The sequence below is a fragment of the Sciurus carolinensis genome, chromosome 2 (genome assembly GCF_902686445.1).
Source record: "Sciurus carolinensis chromosome 2, mSciCar1.2, whole genome shotgun sequence".
NCBI lineage: Eukaryota > Metazoa > Chordata > Mammalia > Rodentia > Sciuridae > Sciurus > Sciurus carolinensis.
The window spans coordinates 172,104,444-172,119,977 of NC_062214.1; the positions used below are offsets into that span (position 1 = coordinate 172,104,444).

The 15,534-nt window shown below is 42.9% G+C and overlaps 3 protein-coding genes across 6 annotated transcripts in view; 1 reads left to right on the forward strand and 2 right to left on the reverse strand.

The window, feature by feature from the left end:
* Dnal1 (dynein axonemal light chain 1) overlaps positions 1–5,757 on the forward strand; it is a 41,304-nt gene extending 35,547 nt beyond the window's left edge. Inside the window, exon 8 of the mRNA XM_047541258.1 lies at positions 1,003–5,757. Coding sequence (XP_047397214.1) covers positions 1,003–1,043 — 41 coding nt within the window. The 3' untranslated portion in view covers positions 1,044–5,757. The remainder of the gene's footprint in view (positions 1–1,002) is intronic.
* A 1,826-nt stretch (positions 5,758–7,583) lies between these two features.
* On the reverse strand, positions 7,584–10,638 carry Pnma1 (PNMA family member 1). The gene has a single exon (XM_047539999.1). It carries the CDS (start codon positions 9,868–9,870, stop codon positions 8,809–8,811), a length of 1,062 nt encoding a protein of 353 aa, XP_047395955.1. The 5' UTR covers positions 9,871–10,638; the 3' UTR covers positions 7,584–8,808.
* Positions 10,639–11,383: 745 nt separating this feature from the next.
* Mideas (mitotic deacetylase associated SANT domain protein) overlaps positions 11,384–15,534 on the reverse strand; it is a 63,590-nt gene continuing 59,439 nt past the window's right edge. For all 4 annotated transcript variants that reach the window (XM_047538326.1, XM_047538332.1, XM_047538323.1 and 1 more), the window contains 2 exons: positions 15,205–15,401; positions 11,384–14,898 (listed from right to left, as the gene is read on the reverse strand). In XM_047538326.1, coding sequence (XP_047394282.1) covers positions 14,730–14,898; positions 15,205–15,401 — 366 coding nt within the window. In that variant the 3' untranslated portion in view covers positions 11,384–14,729. The remainder of the gene's footprint in view (positions 14,899–15,204; positions 15,402–15,534) is intronic.

Genomic DNA, 15,534 nt, shown 5'->3' on the forward strand with positions numbered 1-15,534 from the left:
AAAAACAAAAAAAAGATAATGTTCTCTCTCTCTCTCTCTCTCTCTCTCTCTCTCTCTCTCTGTGTGTGTGTGTGTGTGTGTGTGTGTGCGTGTGCATGTGTATTTTCCTGGGAACTGAACTGAGGGACTCATAGAGGAGAGGCACTAGAGCTGGTTCCCCCCCCCCCGCCCCCAGAGACACAGACAACAAAGGTTTAGGAAAGCAGACAAATTCAAGGGAAAATAGGGAGAATGTGGCCTATCTCGAGAGTGAGAAACTTTTGAGGTAAAGCAAGGAATACACATTCAAGGGAGAGACAGCCTAGAGCTGGTGCTTAATTTAGGGTGAGGTTTAAATGGGAGGAGAGTTGGAAAGTGCAGAATTTGTTGCCAAGAGTCTAGAGGTGAGCATGCAAGATGAGTTTAAGAGACGGAAAGTTGATCAGTTTAGTTGGTGTAAATGGTAAATGGCTCACGAGTTAAGAATGAATAGTTGACTGGGGTCAGATAGCAACTTTAAATCCTAGAACTTGAAAGGGGTAACCCTTGGCCCACTGAGGGCCTGCAGATATGCTTTGTTTTCTCTGCAGTGGTTCTGTTCTGTTCTGTTCTATTCTGTTTTTTGTTTTTTGTTTTTTTAACTTCAATGTTGTTTAATTGGGGAAATTCACACAAATATTCAGATTTCTGGCAACAGCAAAAGTGCATATATTTGTTAAAAAGAAAAATATGTCTTTGTATTTAACATAGAAAGTTGTTATCTTGTTTCTCTGTAGCTACTTGTAGTCATTTTTATTTGCAACTCTGCATTTAGGGCACCGAATATTCTAAGTGTTTTTTAATCTACTTGTGTATTCTTCTGAGAACCTTTCTAGAGAATTTGAAACTTGAGGTTATTTTATAAAATTATTTTTTATTACAGCACATTTCATATCATCTCAGACCTCTTCAAGAAAATATTTTTATTTAGAATTTTAACAATCTGTTGAAAATGACCAGAAATAATATTCTTTTCCATTTTAGGTACTCCAGTAATTAAAGAGGATGAGGAAGAAGAAAATTAATGCCATATTTTCCACTTTGTGTTAACTTATTTAAATGTAATGAGAACAATAGATAAGTTTTGTATAATTGTCTATTTTAAAGATTTTGTGTGGGGCAAAAGGTTCTTAAGATAAAACAAATCTCTCCCTTCCATCTTTTTTTAAAACCTATTCAGTGTTGCTTCCCCTAACCAGTGACATCAACTTTATATAGTCTAGTTCTCTTTTTCAAAACTATAAATTTTCCATCTTTGTCTTTAGTCCCAGTTATACATTACATGGCCCCATCTACTGAAATTTGTAGACCAGTCATTTTTAATAGCAAAGGAACAAATGTTCTTTATTCAATCTGTTTAGTATTCTTAAGCCAGGCATTTTTAAAAATGTACTTCTGAATCTGTAGAAGGTCCATCTCCTTACAACCCTGAAGCTCGAACGTATCATGCCTTCAGTTTAGAAGGCAGCATTGTGATGGGAAGAGTTCCTCATAGAACTGCAGCACAGCCCTGGAACCAAGACTCCAAAGTCCCAATTGGAAACGCCATGGTGAAAAAGGGAAAATTCATATCTTGGAGGCCTTCTAGCTCATGTTATATTTACTTACTTGTTTTTCCAAAAATGTGTATATTGTCAACTGGAATTTATATACATGACCACTTGCATAATCAGTCATTCTGTGATCAAGGTCAGTGGTTAAAATGGCTCTCATGATCACTTCTTTGACCAGTAATGTGGCCATGTTACTCAGGTAGGCCTGGCCTTAGGCACACTTTTTGGTTTATAGTTCTTTATGTGTTTAAAGCAGTGGTCAGTAGTCCTAGCCTAAATATCGACCATTGATATATGTCAAAATTTGTCCCAGTTAATTGGTATAATGACCCCCATTGTTACAGTTATAAGGGTATAGACTTAAAGATTGAATTTGATATCTCAATAAAATGAAGCTTAGTATGTCAGATATATTTTTTGAGAAGTTCTAGGTTAAACAGCTTATAAAGTGTATTATGTAAGTGACTGTAGAGGGAAAAGAGATGTTTCAGTATGGGATCCCAGGCAAATGGTAGTATGTTTGAGGATTGCCTTCTATGTGAAGCATTGTATGTGACTTAACCTCAAAATTACAAAGCAATAGTTAGATTCAGAAATTAGAAGTTATCATGTAAGAAAAAAATTCTTTCTGGAAAATGCAAGACATTGTCAGTAACCAGATGAAATCCATAGCAGGCCATGACCAAATCACTAGATTACAGAAAAGAAGTCAGGGGCCCCCTGCCAAATTGTGCCTAAAGTCTCTCAACTGGAGACTATTAATTCTTGTTTCCCCATCTACTTATGTGATTTTACTTAGATGAAATCACAATGAAAAAGGGGAGATACTTTTTTTTAAAGTAATTGAATAAGTAGTTCTAGGTTTCAGAAATTTACTGTTACCATTTAAGTAGGAATTACTTGGTTTCTCTAAGAGTCACTCTGATCAAAAAGGGACCACTGCTTTGACAATCAACTCTAAATCCAAACAAGAAGAACACGTCTAACAATTTTTTAGCTCCTTTTAGCTCTTCCTTTCAATTTTATAGGAAGAAACCTTTACTCTGATTGGCTTATACATGCAAAGTCTTTGGCATTTCTTTTATGAACCAGACACAATGAACCTTCATTCTGCTTGGTGATGTTTAAAGCCTATAAGCTGAGAAGGAAAACCATCTTTTTCATTTGTAGTTTGCACTTCACTCAGTAGGCAATCTCGAGGCCATGTTGCTATATTTGGGTGTATTTTCTAAAGGTTACTGTGGAAGTGAACCTAATAGGAAATGGATGACTTTGTATTGAATTTGTGAAATGGCTTACAGTTTTAGTGTTTGGTTTTTGTGAATTCTGTAATACAGGAATTAATTTTCCCTTATCCTTGTCTTTCAATCACTGGTTGATATCATAGAAATGTAAGGTGCTTTTTCCATTTCACACAAAATTCATATTCAGTTCTACTCACCAAGTATTTCAATGACTTTTGTGCATCCCTGTTCCTGGAATTAAAGCCAGAATTCATGCAACTAGAAAATGGAAGTTTGGTTGTATAAAGAAGTTCAGGATATTCTCTCAAATCATTCCTTAAATCATCCCTTACTGAAGCAAATTTAGTTGATATTAAATGCCTTTGGTTTTATGCCTCTGAGATTAGATATTTGACCTATTTGGAACAGATGCTCTCTGTGCTTCTCCATTAATGAATCGTTTAAATTTCTTTAAATGATGATAGAGCTCTGGAATAGTCCAGTATTTTAATTTTTCACAGTAAATTTTATTTTATCCTACCAATGATTTCAACTTTTCTACTTTCCCTAATTCTAAGCTTATGACTTACTTGTCAGATTGTGAAATATTTTTATGTTCTATTTATAGGAGTTTATTCCTTTAAACTAGAGATTCTCAGTCTGGCCACTGTTTCCATTTTGGCCTAGATAATTCATTGTTCTGGGTGGCCTCTACAAGATAGAGACCAGGAGCGCCCCTTCCCAGTTGTGACAAAAAAAAATATGTCTCCAGACATTGCTGTCTGGCCTCTGGGCAAAAAGTGGGAAGACATTCTCCTTTGGTTAAGAACCAGTGCTATTTGCTTCTGGTTCCTTTTGTCAAGGGTCCATTTATTTTTCACTCAAAGCCACGTGCCACTGGAATTGTTATATGAGAGAATATGCTGTATTTAATAATCATGGGGGAAGGAAAAGGCCAGTAATGTTTTCCATTTTTGTAATGCTCATTTTCATAAGTTTCACATAGTATTAGAAACTCAGGGCTGGAAGGTTCAACTTATCTTTTTTCAGCAGGGTTTCAACTTTTATTTCTTAGCATTCTTGCTTATTAAAGACAGTGATTATTAACCTACCTCTCTGTTACTATCAACTGAATCCAACAACTTCACTTTGTCTCTAAAGTTTAATAGTTTGCATATACTTTAGAAAATGGATCATTCATTGCCTAATAATGTGCAAAGTTTTGAGACTATGATCATCATTAAATACAGAAAAATACTATGTAAAAATTTATCATGAAAATTAGCTTGCATAAACATTGATTTTGAGTGTGACCAGAAGAAGGTCTGCTCATGATAACTGGTCAATTACTTGGTATGTTTACTGGATCCGTTCCATGAGAAAAGGTGGTAGAAGACATTTAAATATGGTCCTTGAGTCAGATTTTCCACTTGAATCAGTATTTCTGACACTTTTGGCCAGTGGTCTGAAAGCAGAATAAGGAGGCATGAGAAATGAATCTTGACTATTGGCTGATTCTCAGAGTTGGTAATATGTAAATAGAGTTGGAATCTTCTATCTGGGTATGTCTTAGGAATAAATGGAAAAGCATAGGGCCAGCCCAGAAAGGTTGTATTTAATCAATCACTTTTAAAAATTGGAGAGAAGTGTCAAAGCATTGATCTTGAGTAGTCAGTGCCTCTCTGACTGCAGTCAGATCATTAGTTCACTAAGACCTTATACATTATAAGTATTGGTAAAAGGAGAAAACTGCAAAACTGCTAGTTATCCTTTACCAGAAATTAATGCCTTTGAATTTGGCACACACTTTCTTTAATTGGGGTATTTAATGTATCTCTAAATAATGAAATAAGATTCAGTGTAGCAGAGTTGGTGCTGCTGCAGACACAGCTAACTTGACCACATTCCTTAGTCTTTATTCCAGCATGTCTTACTGCTTTTTGTTTAATTATAAAGTAGGCAAAATTTCAAAAATTAAGAATTATATTTCAAAACCACTGAACTTTTAGAAATATCATATCTGTATCTTTATTCCTACCTACTTGTTAATCAGTGAATATAAAGGAAGAACTAGACTTAGTTTTAATCCTCTTCTAACCTAAGATAAATTGGTAAAACTTTACTCAACACTTGAAGTCCACAATTGGATTCTAGTTTAATATCCCATATTGGGCAGGTTAGAGGGAACTAACCAACCAAATTATGATCTAGCAAATTTAACTTGGGGGTGGGAGAGAATAAACTATTTTTCAATAGATTTGCACTTTAAAATTATGAACTGGATGTTAGTGGAAAGTACTTCCAAAGGGCAGATGGGTAAATACCTAACCTGTACATAGAGAAGAGAATCAAACCTCACCTTTGCTCATTCTAAGTCCACATGAGCAGTTGCTGTCTATCTGTATAGTCAGTCAGGATTTCCCAGTTTCCCTGCTTGGGTCACCTTTCATGTCTGCTATATCTGAGATCATCCCTCTGAGGATATGTCAAGTAGTTCTGCTCAGATAGAAACTTTGTGAGTTATCTTTCCCACATCTAGTTTTTAAAAATTAATTTAGATGTTGACGAAATTAAGTTGTGGCAAAATTTCATGAGTGGGAAGCTCCTTGCTTCTTTGATCAGTAAGGAGTAGCTAGCTGCCTCTGAGGTGCTCCTGCCTCGAGGGATCACTCCTATCAAAAGATGGGTGAATAGGAGGCTAAAGAGACTACAAATAGCCAGCTACTTCTCCCGGTTATCCGTTATGAGTGTGAGCATCATTCCAGACTTCGGCTTCTAGAAGCCACTCCATTCTGAAGAACATTTTGACATCTATTAATACTCCAGTAATAATATTTTATACATAGGAGTTTTGTAGCATGATTTTGACTAAACTTATTGTGTGTTAAATTATTTAGAAATATTGAGTTTCTGAATGTTATTTTGTGAGACTTGTTTTAAAATAGTAATAAATTGTGTTATTTTATAAATAGTGTCTTTGTTATGTGATCATTAATTTTAGCTATTTGGAGCAACAGTGTGAACTTCCTATGATACTCACTTCGGAAGAAATTCAGCCTCTGGATGACATAGTCCAGGCAGCTTGTGGATTGGGTGTGTGGGTGGGTGGGACAGCAAGAAGAATAAGAGGAGGAAAAGGAAGAGAGAGAGTGACTGTCTCATTTCTTCATGCATAATTTTTTTCTAGTCATTTACTACCAGTGATAACCTCCTTTCCCAGGTTAATTAATCTTTCATCATCTCAAATTATTTGGCTCCTGGAACGAGTGCTTCTGGGGAGAGCAAATTACTGCTGCAATTGACAGTTCCTAGCCCTTGCCGTACTTCCAGAAGTGCACAAAGCAAAGCTCAAGATGAGATGCCAAGTCCAACCAGCAACATCAGTAACATTATACGTTTTGCCAGCACATATTCTGTGCTATCAGCCAAAATATAATTTTGATCACAGAATAGATGGTAGCACAGGCTGTATCTCCTATTCCATAGTTCTTTGGTTATGAGGATTTTTGAAAATTTGTTCTAATTAGTTACACATGACAGTAGAATGCATTTTGGCACATCATACATAAATGGAGTATAACTTCTCATTCTTCTGGTTGTATACAATGTAGGCTTACACAGGTCATGTAACCATAAATGCATAGGTAATAATGTCCCATTCATTCTATTATCATTCCTATCCCCATATCCCCTTCTCCTCCCTTTACTGCCCTCTAATGCAAAGTAATGAGGTTCTTGCTGCTCTCCTTTCTTAAAAATTTCTGAGCCTATAGTCCATATCATAAACCACAGCTTATTATTTTTGATTGTTTCTTAGAACAAAGGATGGGCATCTAGGATCCTGACATTATTTTATATGTGTATTGCATTAAATATGTACATGTGCACATGTAGACACAAACAATTGTTACATATAATTAAAAAAAACAGAAGTCAGAACTTTCCTCAAAGAATGTAATTGATTTTGCAGCTATAAAAAGGAGACAGCTATAAAAAGGTGTAGCACGTGGTAAAACAATTGCCTAGAATGTGTGAGGCCCTGGGTGTGAGGCCATGTTTGATCCCCAGCACTTAAGAAAAAAAAAAAAAAAAAAAGTGAGCAATAGTATATAACCCCAATGTACACACAGGCATAGAGGAATGCTCATAACATATTGGGTGAAAAATGAAAAACCTCCACTTTTAAAAATGTAATACATAGGGCTGGGGAGATAGCTCAGTTGGTACAGTGTTTGCCTCACAAGCACAAGGCCCTGGGTTCAATCCCCAGCGCTGCAAAAAAAAAGTAATAAATACATGTGTACAGATTGGGAATGTGGTTGGTTGCCATGTGGTAACAGGATGTGTGTATAAAGGTGTGTGAAAAGGGGGTGGAAGACTGGCATAGTGGTATCCTAGTAGAGTGGAAGACCTGCACAATGAGTACTGAGCAGGAGCAGGGAGGTAATGAAGTGTGATACCAATGGGAATGGTGGGGAAAGGAGTCTGGTAGGTAGGAGCAGGGGGACACACAAGTGCTGTGGGGTAAGTGAAGACATGCGAATCTGTTGAGGGGGATGGGGACATAAAAAGGTGATGTTTGAGAGAGGAGGAGTGACAGGGAGGATCTGGATGTGATGTGGCAAGTGAAGACCTAAGTTCCAGAAAAATCTGGAAAAATACCAATAATTCCATGCCATATGAATGTCATGTGAGTCAGCTATAATTTTAAAACCTTATTAAGGGAAACCCCACAGAACACAACATTTGCATTGTTACTTCTGAATTTATTAAGAATCTCGTGGACGGACACCACACCTGCAGTCACGGGAACCCCTACAGCCAAATAAACATGTTTTTAAGCCTTTTATTTTTTATATCTTCTAGGTATAAAATGGCTGCTGTAAAAATTCACTTTCCATGGGTGTGATGACTTATAGTTATTTCTTCAAACAATTTTAATTGTAAAGTGACTTTAAAAGGGAGAAAAAACATTACCAGATAACCTCCTAAATTTCATTTCAGAATTTTCTAGAATTCTGTGTTAATACATTACTTATAACTATTAACCTTCTAACATTTGCCTTGAAGAAAACATGTAAAACCATGCTATTTGAGGTCACATAGTAATCAAGGTTAGACTTTTATGATATAGGGCAAAGTTTTCATAAAAAAATACGTATACCTTAGTTACACTGAAAATTTTTATGCATGTCAGAAAAAATGAGAAATCCATAGAATTTTTAAATTATTTTATTTGTATACATCTATTTGATAACTTCAACTTGGAACACTTAGAATCAGCATGAACAAGAATTATTTCATAACAAAGACCAGAAGTGGAGGAATGGGTTATTCATACCAACCTCCCCATGCGATTTATCTCATATGGTGAAAAACTGATTTACACAGCTCCGTTACTGCAGTATTTTCCAAACACCCCATTTTGTAGTCTCAGAATACTTTTCAATTAAACTGATCTGATGCCAAAAGATGAGAAATAAGAAATCTGCATTGTAAAGCTGAGCAATATCAATGAATAAATTCACATTTCTTTCCATTAATATAAATCAGGAGCAATTTGCAGTAAACACAAACTATTCACGATATTAGTAACAAATATAACAGTTCACATTTTTACTGAACACTTCCCATGAGCCAGGCCTTGCACTAAACATCTGAACATGCAATTTCACATTGATCTCGATAGGAAGTGTCACAGGTTCACGTTTTTTCACAACTGACGATGATGCCACGATGACAGCTTGCACCAAGCATTGTGTCCAAGCCTTTCCCTGGCATTTGAGCCAGCATGACCCACTTGTATCATTGCTGCAGCTCACAGTGCTCGCTTGCACAATTTTACGGATGTTACATGGGTATGCAGGCCTGACTCCCCCACCCGCCCCACCCACCCCCGGGGGGAAAAACAAAAATGTCTAAGTCTTCACTACTCAGAGACACGCCTGAAGACCGCACAGGTATAACGAAAGCAGCTGTGATCTAGGTCTGCACTACAGCCCCTCTCCTGAGACTCAGAAGTGCCCCTCCAGGCCTAACTGCAGTAGAGCGGCCTCAGCCTCCTCCTCCTCCTCCTTGGCCTCCTCCTCGCGGATCTGCACCAGCAACTGGAAGAGGTTAGGGGCCGGCCCTTCCGCAGCCCCGGTCAGCCACAGCTGCCTCCGGATGGCCCCGCTGTGGTTGGCCCCGGCAATGACCTGCTCCAGGCGGGCCTGGTTCACGTTATCTTTATCAATGGCCCCCTTCTCCACCACCTTCTGCAGCAGAGGCTCCAGACGAATGACATAAGCAGATAACTTTTCTCCGGGGTTCTGGTAAGTGTTCAGAAATCTGACCTGCGCATCCCTAGAGCTCTCCACGCTTCCAAACACCTGCTCAAGAGCCTTCAGGCATTCCGCGGTGGTTATGGCAGGGTTGTTGGTCTTGAGGATGCGAATGACATCAGCGGCGGGGCCTCTCAGACTCTCCATCAACCGCCGCCTCTTTTCTACATCAGACACCTGCCACTCCTCTATCACCTCATTAGTGTGCTCCAGCCACGGATCAAAGGTCTCCTCTCCAGGCCCCGGGATGTCCCTCCCCGAGAACAGCGTCAGCTTCTTGTACCATATGGACTCAACAAGAGGCTGAATAACATTATCCAAAATGTAGTTGAGCATCTCTGCCGGCATTTCTGGGCCTGGGGCGGGAACAGGGTTCTGAAACCCAAGGACACGGGCAACATCTTGCACGGTCCACCCTTCTCTAGCTAGAAAAAGGTGCAACCTTTCTAAAAACTCAGCATCGGAAGTGGGGGGCTTAAAGACCACCTTCCAAACTCCTCCTTTACCCGGCATCTCCCTGGGGATCGCGGCGTAATCAACCGCACCAGTGAGCTCTAACAAGGCTGCTTTCGCATTTTCTTCCCTCCAGAACATTCTCCCAAGTACTCGATAGGGTACCTGAGGCATCGCAGCCTGGAGGGTCTCTTCGATTTCAGCCTCATCACAGTTTACTGGGATCCCCCAGACCAGCAGGGCTCTCTGGGAGTTCACGTCCATCCCCCTGCACCAGTCTTCCAACAGTGTCATCGCCATTTCCCCAACTACCAAGGGCGCCAATTCTACAAATATGGATTAGACTGGCTCACCGTACTCTGCGATTCAGAACAATGCGACACACCCTCCAAGCAGGTCAGAGGGCGACAAGCTTCACGCAATCACAATTAACAATGGCACCAAAGTCCTGCTCTCTCCCCTTTTCAGCCCCCAAAGTCAGACGGCGGGTCCGCGCAGCTGGGTCTCGGGCGCTCAGTCAGTCACGCGGCGATCGCCATCTTGCGTCTCGGGCTGGGGTCCGCAGCCTGCAGCCGGGGCGTCGCGTCGTTGCAGTGCAGAAGGCGAGAAGCGAGGGCGGGAGTCGAAGGCACGAGCCTCAGGGCCGGAGATCGCCTGGTGCGCTCGCAGGGCGTGGCCGCTCCTCCTGCAGCCGGGGCGGCTGGGCGCTCACTGCAGCTCCCGAAGTCAACCGGACGTTCGCGGTCGAAGCCTGGCCTTCAGGCGGACCAGGAGCCGTTCCTTGGTAGACAGCGGGAGAGACAATCCGCGGTTGCAGCGGTGGCAGCCGGGTCAGCCGGAGAGTGGCGACTTCGCGGGCACGGGGCCCCCCCTGGGCCGCGAGGACTGAGGACCGAAGCAGCAGAGGCGCGGGAAGGACAGAGGAAAGAGACTGGAGGCAGCGGAGGCAAGGGCGGCCAGAGGTGGCCCAGTGCCGGGGCCACAGCAGCTGCAACGGCTCTGGCGCAGCGCGGGAGGTGGTGCGTCCTCCCCGCAACCTGCCGCGGCGTTACTGCCGCAGTGGAAGGCGGGGCCCGCCAGCTAACGCCTTGCGCCCCGCCCCCATCGCCCCCGCGGCGGTGCTCCCGCCAGTGTAGTCATGGCAACCGTGTCCAGACGACGCGAGACCCTAGCGCTCCCGCAGGTCGAATGGTTACTATGGTGCCAGCTAGGGGCTCTGGCATTCCATTCTCTGATGGCGCATTTCCTTTTTCATATTTTCAAGATTCTTTTTACAGTAAACAAATACTGCTAAGCGCCGTGTTTAAAAAGTAATAATATGATTTTGGAGTGGAATTAGATGCTAATGTTTTTAAAATGCTTGTATCACGGTGGACTTGTCTTCTCAGGTTGCTCATTCATCCTATGCAGTCTGCTTGCTGCATATAAAAATATTCTTCATCACCCCAGCTTCCAAGTACCCGCTAGCAACATTCTGCATCCTTATATTTCGTTTCATCCCAATGAAACGAAAACGTTGTAGTATGCCACCTTTATGTTGATGTGTTAATCATTAACTTAAGGCTTCTTGTCTAAATTTTTGTAAAAAGATCCAGCTTTCTGTCTACTCATCCATCATGGTAGCCAGGTAAACCGTGTTATTTCTCCTGTCCTGGCCTTTTGGACAATGCACTGGCAAAACAGAATACTTATGGCTCAAAAATGTTGAGTGATCTCCATTCAAACAAAACAAGCCTACTTACATCAACCCCAGATGGTGCAAGTGCCCCTAAAACAAACAAACAAACAAACAACCAGCATTCAACTCTGAATTTTTAAAACCTTATTTAATAAAAGGTTTAAAGATACAGAAGAACATTCAAAAGTAAATAAGTTACATAGGTACATTACAATCACATCAGCAAGATTCTCTTTAGTGTATTAATTTTTTATAAAAAGCACACAAAAAATAAAATCTTCAGTCTGGTCTATCACAACTGTACAGCAAAAGAGGTAATATTTATATATATATATGTACACTATTTTAATATGTAACAGTCTTTTTAAAAAAGGGTGCCACAGGCAGCAAACACACAAAAGGCAGTGTCTGATCATTTTTGTTTCAAAATAAAAGGAATATACTTATTTATATGCTACTAAAATTTTTGTACAATAATTACAAACTATCAAGGCTATTCCTGTGCTCTGTCCCCTCCAACAAGGCCTTCAATTTAGAGACAAATAAGGAAAAGGTGAAATAGCTGCAAATTGTTAGAGGCAAATATTAACACAGCCAAATATGGGGTGGACACAAATGTTTTATAAAAATATGCATACTTCCTATAAACCTAAGGAGTTAGGCTTGCCAGTCTGGTAATAAATAACATCCCAGAAAAGGGAGCCCCATTGAAAACATTTAAACAGCTGAGGCTTGAATATGTGTTGTATTCCTCCTTCATCTTAACATCTGGCACGTGAGAAGAAAGAGGAGAGGTCACTGAGGCATTTAAATATAGGCGATCCCTTTAAACATAAGCAGCACAAGACCTCTGTGCCAGGGGTGGAGGTTGGATGGCAGAGGGGCAGGTGTGTACCTTAGCTGTGAGGGGGGCTGCTGAAGGCATGGATGACAGTAATGATGGCACTGTCTCCTTGGATGGGTAAGAGACCTCAGAAATGGTCTGGAACACAGGCACTAGGTCAGTTTCACGCCCTTAGCTGAATGCTGATGGAAGCTGGGAGATGGATCTGGAGAGATGGTATGGGGAGGACACTTACAAAATTGGAGGTGTTTGTCACTTAAACTTCTTAAAGCAAAGCTCTGAATAGGAGGGGAAAACAGCAACAAAAGATAAGCCTAACATGTTCACAGGGAGAAAGCACCATTAAGGGTATACCTATGCCAGCTTCTATGTTTGACCAACTTTATTGACAGGTCATTCACCACAACTGCATCTGCCCTCTAAACATTTCTATTTTCACACTGCATTCTAGTTACAAATGTATACTGAAGCATGGACCCTCCTGAAATAGAGAGTCTGGTAGGATTAATACCAAGAGATACCATCTTGATTTTCCCTGGCTACATTTGCCTGTTCTCATTTCTGTGAGCTTAGAATAGAATCACTTTCTTATTAAAAGAGACTTCCAAGTACTAGATGTTTCCACTGAACAGAAGTCTCATGTGACTGAAGGTTTCTGTTGTTGAATGTTCATATAGGGGCCTGAAACCAAGTATGGTTTAAAAAGAACAAACCATGGAAAACTTAAGTAGCACTTTGGGGCTAAGCTATGAAGGCACTCATTATAGAAGTGATTTAGAAGAGAGCCTTACTTTGCTGCCCTCCTGCTTCTAGAGGGTACACCAGATTTTTGCAATCTTGGGACTTTTAGTAAACTAATGAGGAAACTGGAGATCTAGGTAGTTGTCCAGGAGTCTGAGGGAAAATAATTTTGTTACTCCTGTAGCTGGGGTTCTATAGAACCATATTAACATATGAATGATGTGAAAAATACCTGATAGTGCATAGTTAAAGCAAAACTCCCTCCTCTCCATTTCTAGTTACTGGTGTGATGACTTTAGCCTATCTCCTAAAGAGGCGCAGAATGAATCCTGTTTAGATCTTTCCTAGTATGTTATTCTGTGATACACACATTCACTTGGAATTTCTTTTGCACAACTGAAGTTGGGTAATGAGATCAGAAAAATAACTTAGGCCCCCTATGGGAATGGCAAGTGAAGGAGCCTCCAGAACCTTCTGGTCTTTTCACTTCAGTGATTCCATGCCAAATATGGCTTCTTCAAACCAGAATACAGGCCTGGTAAACAATACTAGAATTCTGACCTCCTGCCAGCTCCCTCAGGCAATTTGAAAGTACAGAAGGGTAAGCAACAAGAACTGCCTTTGATCTCCCTCACTCCTGCCTGTCTCTGTGTGGCTTTGGTGACACCCTCCTCTTTTCCACCCTCTCTCAATGCTACTATCATTTCTATTGGCAAAAGCTTCCAGGGCAACAAGATGAAGAACCCTAGGGCCTTGGGGTGGAGATAGGGATGTCAAGAAGGTGCCATGTTTTGGGATAAATGCACTTGGGCCTCTTCAACGCATGAGGCCCCTGGTCCCTGAGAGGATGTCAAAAATTAAATATTAAGAATAAATAAATAGCTCCCAAATGACACAAGTCAAGGAATGAAGGCTCCTGTTCAATCTAGTTAGGAGACCTCCCCCTCCCAGGGAAGGATCCAGAAATCTCCAGAGTGCAGGACTAGGGGCTGGGCTGTGGACATCAACACTGGGTGGGGTGCAGCGGGGTTAGGTGGCAACTGCTGAGGACAGGAGAGGCAAGCTGGGAGCTGGCACCAAGGAGGAGCAGGCTGGGCCTCTCCAGACCTGCTTGAGGCTAAGCTCCTGCAGCAGCCTCCAGGGCCCCAAGGTATTTGGCAAAAAGGAGAAAAGCAGGAAGAGCCAGGCTTGTCGGAAGGCCCTGGGGCCTAGCCCTGCAGCTTCCAGGCTCTGTACAATTCCCTTCCCCAAGCTGAGGGCAGGGACAGGACGTTGGCTCCTTTCCCAAATGTTTGAGAAAACTTTGCAGACCCCGCAGGGCTGCTGGCAAGCAGCAGAGGGATAGTACCTGTCCGCAGCTTTGCTCCGGGAGGAGGCAACCTGAAGACAGGGTCACTGGAGCAGCTCAGGCCTGGGCACTGCTGTGCAAGGTGTCAGGCCACCACACTCCCTCCAAGGAAGTCCCTTTATCTGGGGTTTGAGACAAGGCAGCCTTCCAGGTCCTCTGGGGAGGGGAAATAATGCTGCAACGGGGGTGAGCTTGTGCTTGGCTCCGCGGTGGCTTCCTGGAGACCGAGGAGGAGGGGGAGGCAAAGAGGAGGCAAGAGACTGTGCGGCAGCAGAGGCAGCAGAGATGTGAGGCAGCTGCAGAGCCGCCCCCGGGGACCCGACTCTCACAGCTGCAGGGAAGCGGGACAACTTCCGACAGACTGAATGCAAAGAGAACTGGATCCTGCAGCCCTTAACACTGCTCCTGGGGCCTTTATAAAGAAAGAGCCATTTATTTCACTGTCTCATTTGTATTGTTGACACAAGTCCACGTGACCCTCTCCTCGATCCCTCTGGAGGTTTGAGGGCGCAGGAGGCCCGGGCCCAGGAAGAGGGGCTGGTGGCCGCTCAGCCCTTCTCGCCCGCGCCGCTCTCCTCCCGCAGCGCCTGCTGGTGCGGAGCGGCGGCGGCGGCGGCCGCGGCCTCCTTCTCCCTCAGCCTGAGCGCCGCAGCCTTCTTCTCCTGCTCCGCGTGGCTCTTCATGTGCGCGCTGCGGCTCTTCACCTTGTAAAACACCCTGCAAGGCGGAGGGGCTCAGGTAAGGGGACAGTCCTTCCCGCGGCTCCCCAGGAGAGGGCTGTGGCGCACCCTGCTTCCGGGACTTGCGGCCGCATCGTCCCCACCCATGGCGCCACTCTCAGCTGGACCACTCCTCAGTAGCTCCCCCTGAAAGCTGCTCAGTGACGTCACTGCCCTGGAAACTCGCTGAGCCAATCAGAGGACAAGCCGAAAGCTCCCAGAAGCTTCCCCCAACCCACTTCTGCCCCGCCCCCTCGGCTCATCACCTGGCCAGGTCCCCATGTGGCTGCGCTGGCCATCTTACCTGCCACATTTTTTACAAGGGAAAGTGTTCTCCTGATTCTGCGTCTTATTAAATGTCTCTGTTTTTTTCTTCTTTTCCGAAAAAGACAATGCCCTTCGTGACTTCCCTGGCCCCTCCCTTGGCTTCTCCGAAGCCTGGCCACCGGCAGACTCAGGGGCGTTGGACTCGTGGCTCCGGAGGATGAGAACGTCATTGGCCTGGAGAGAAGTCAAAGAGTTGAGTGATGTGGGGGAAGCACAGATCTGTAATTTTGGTATCTCAGGGAACAGAAGGCCCTTAAAGTTCATATACTCCTGCCAAATAGTTCCTAGTACCCCCTTGAGTCTTTCC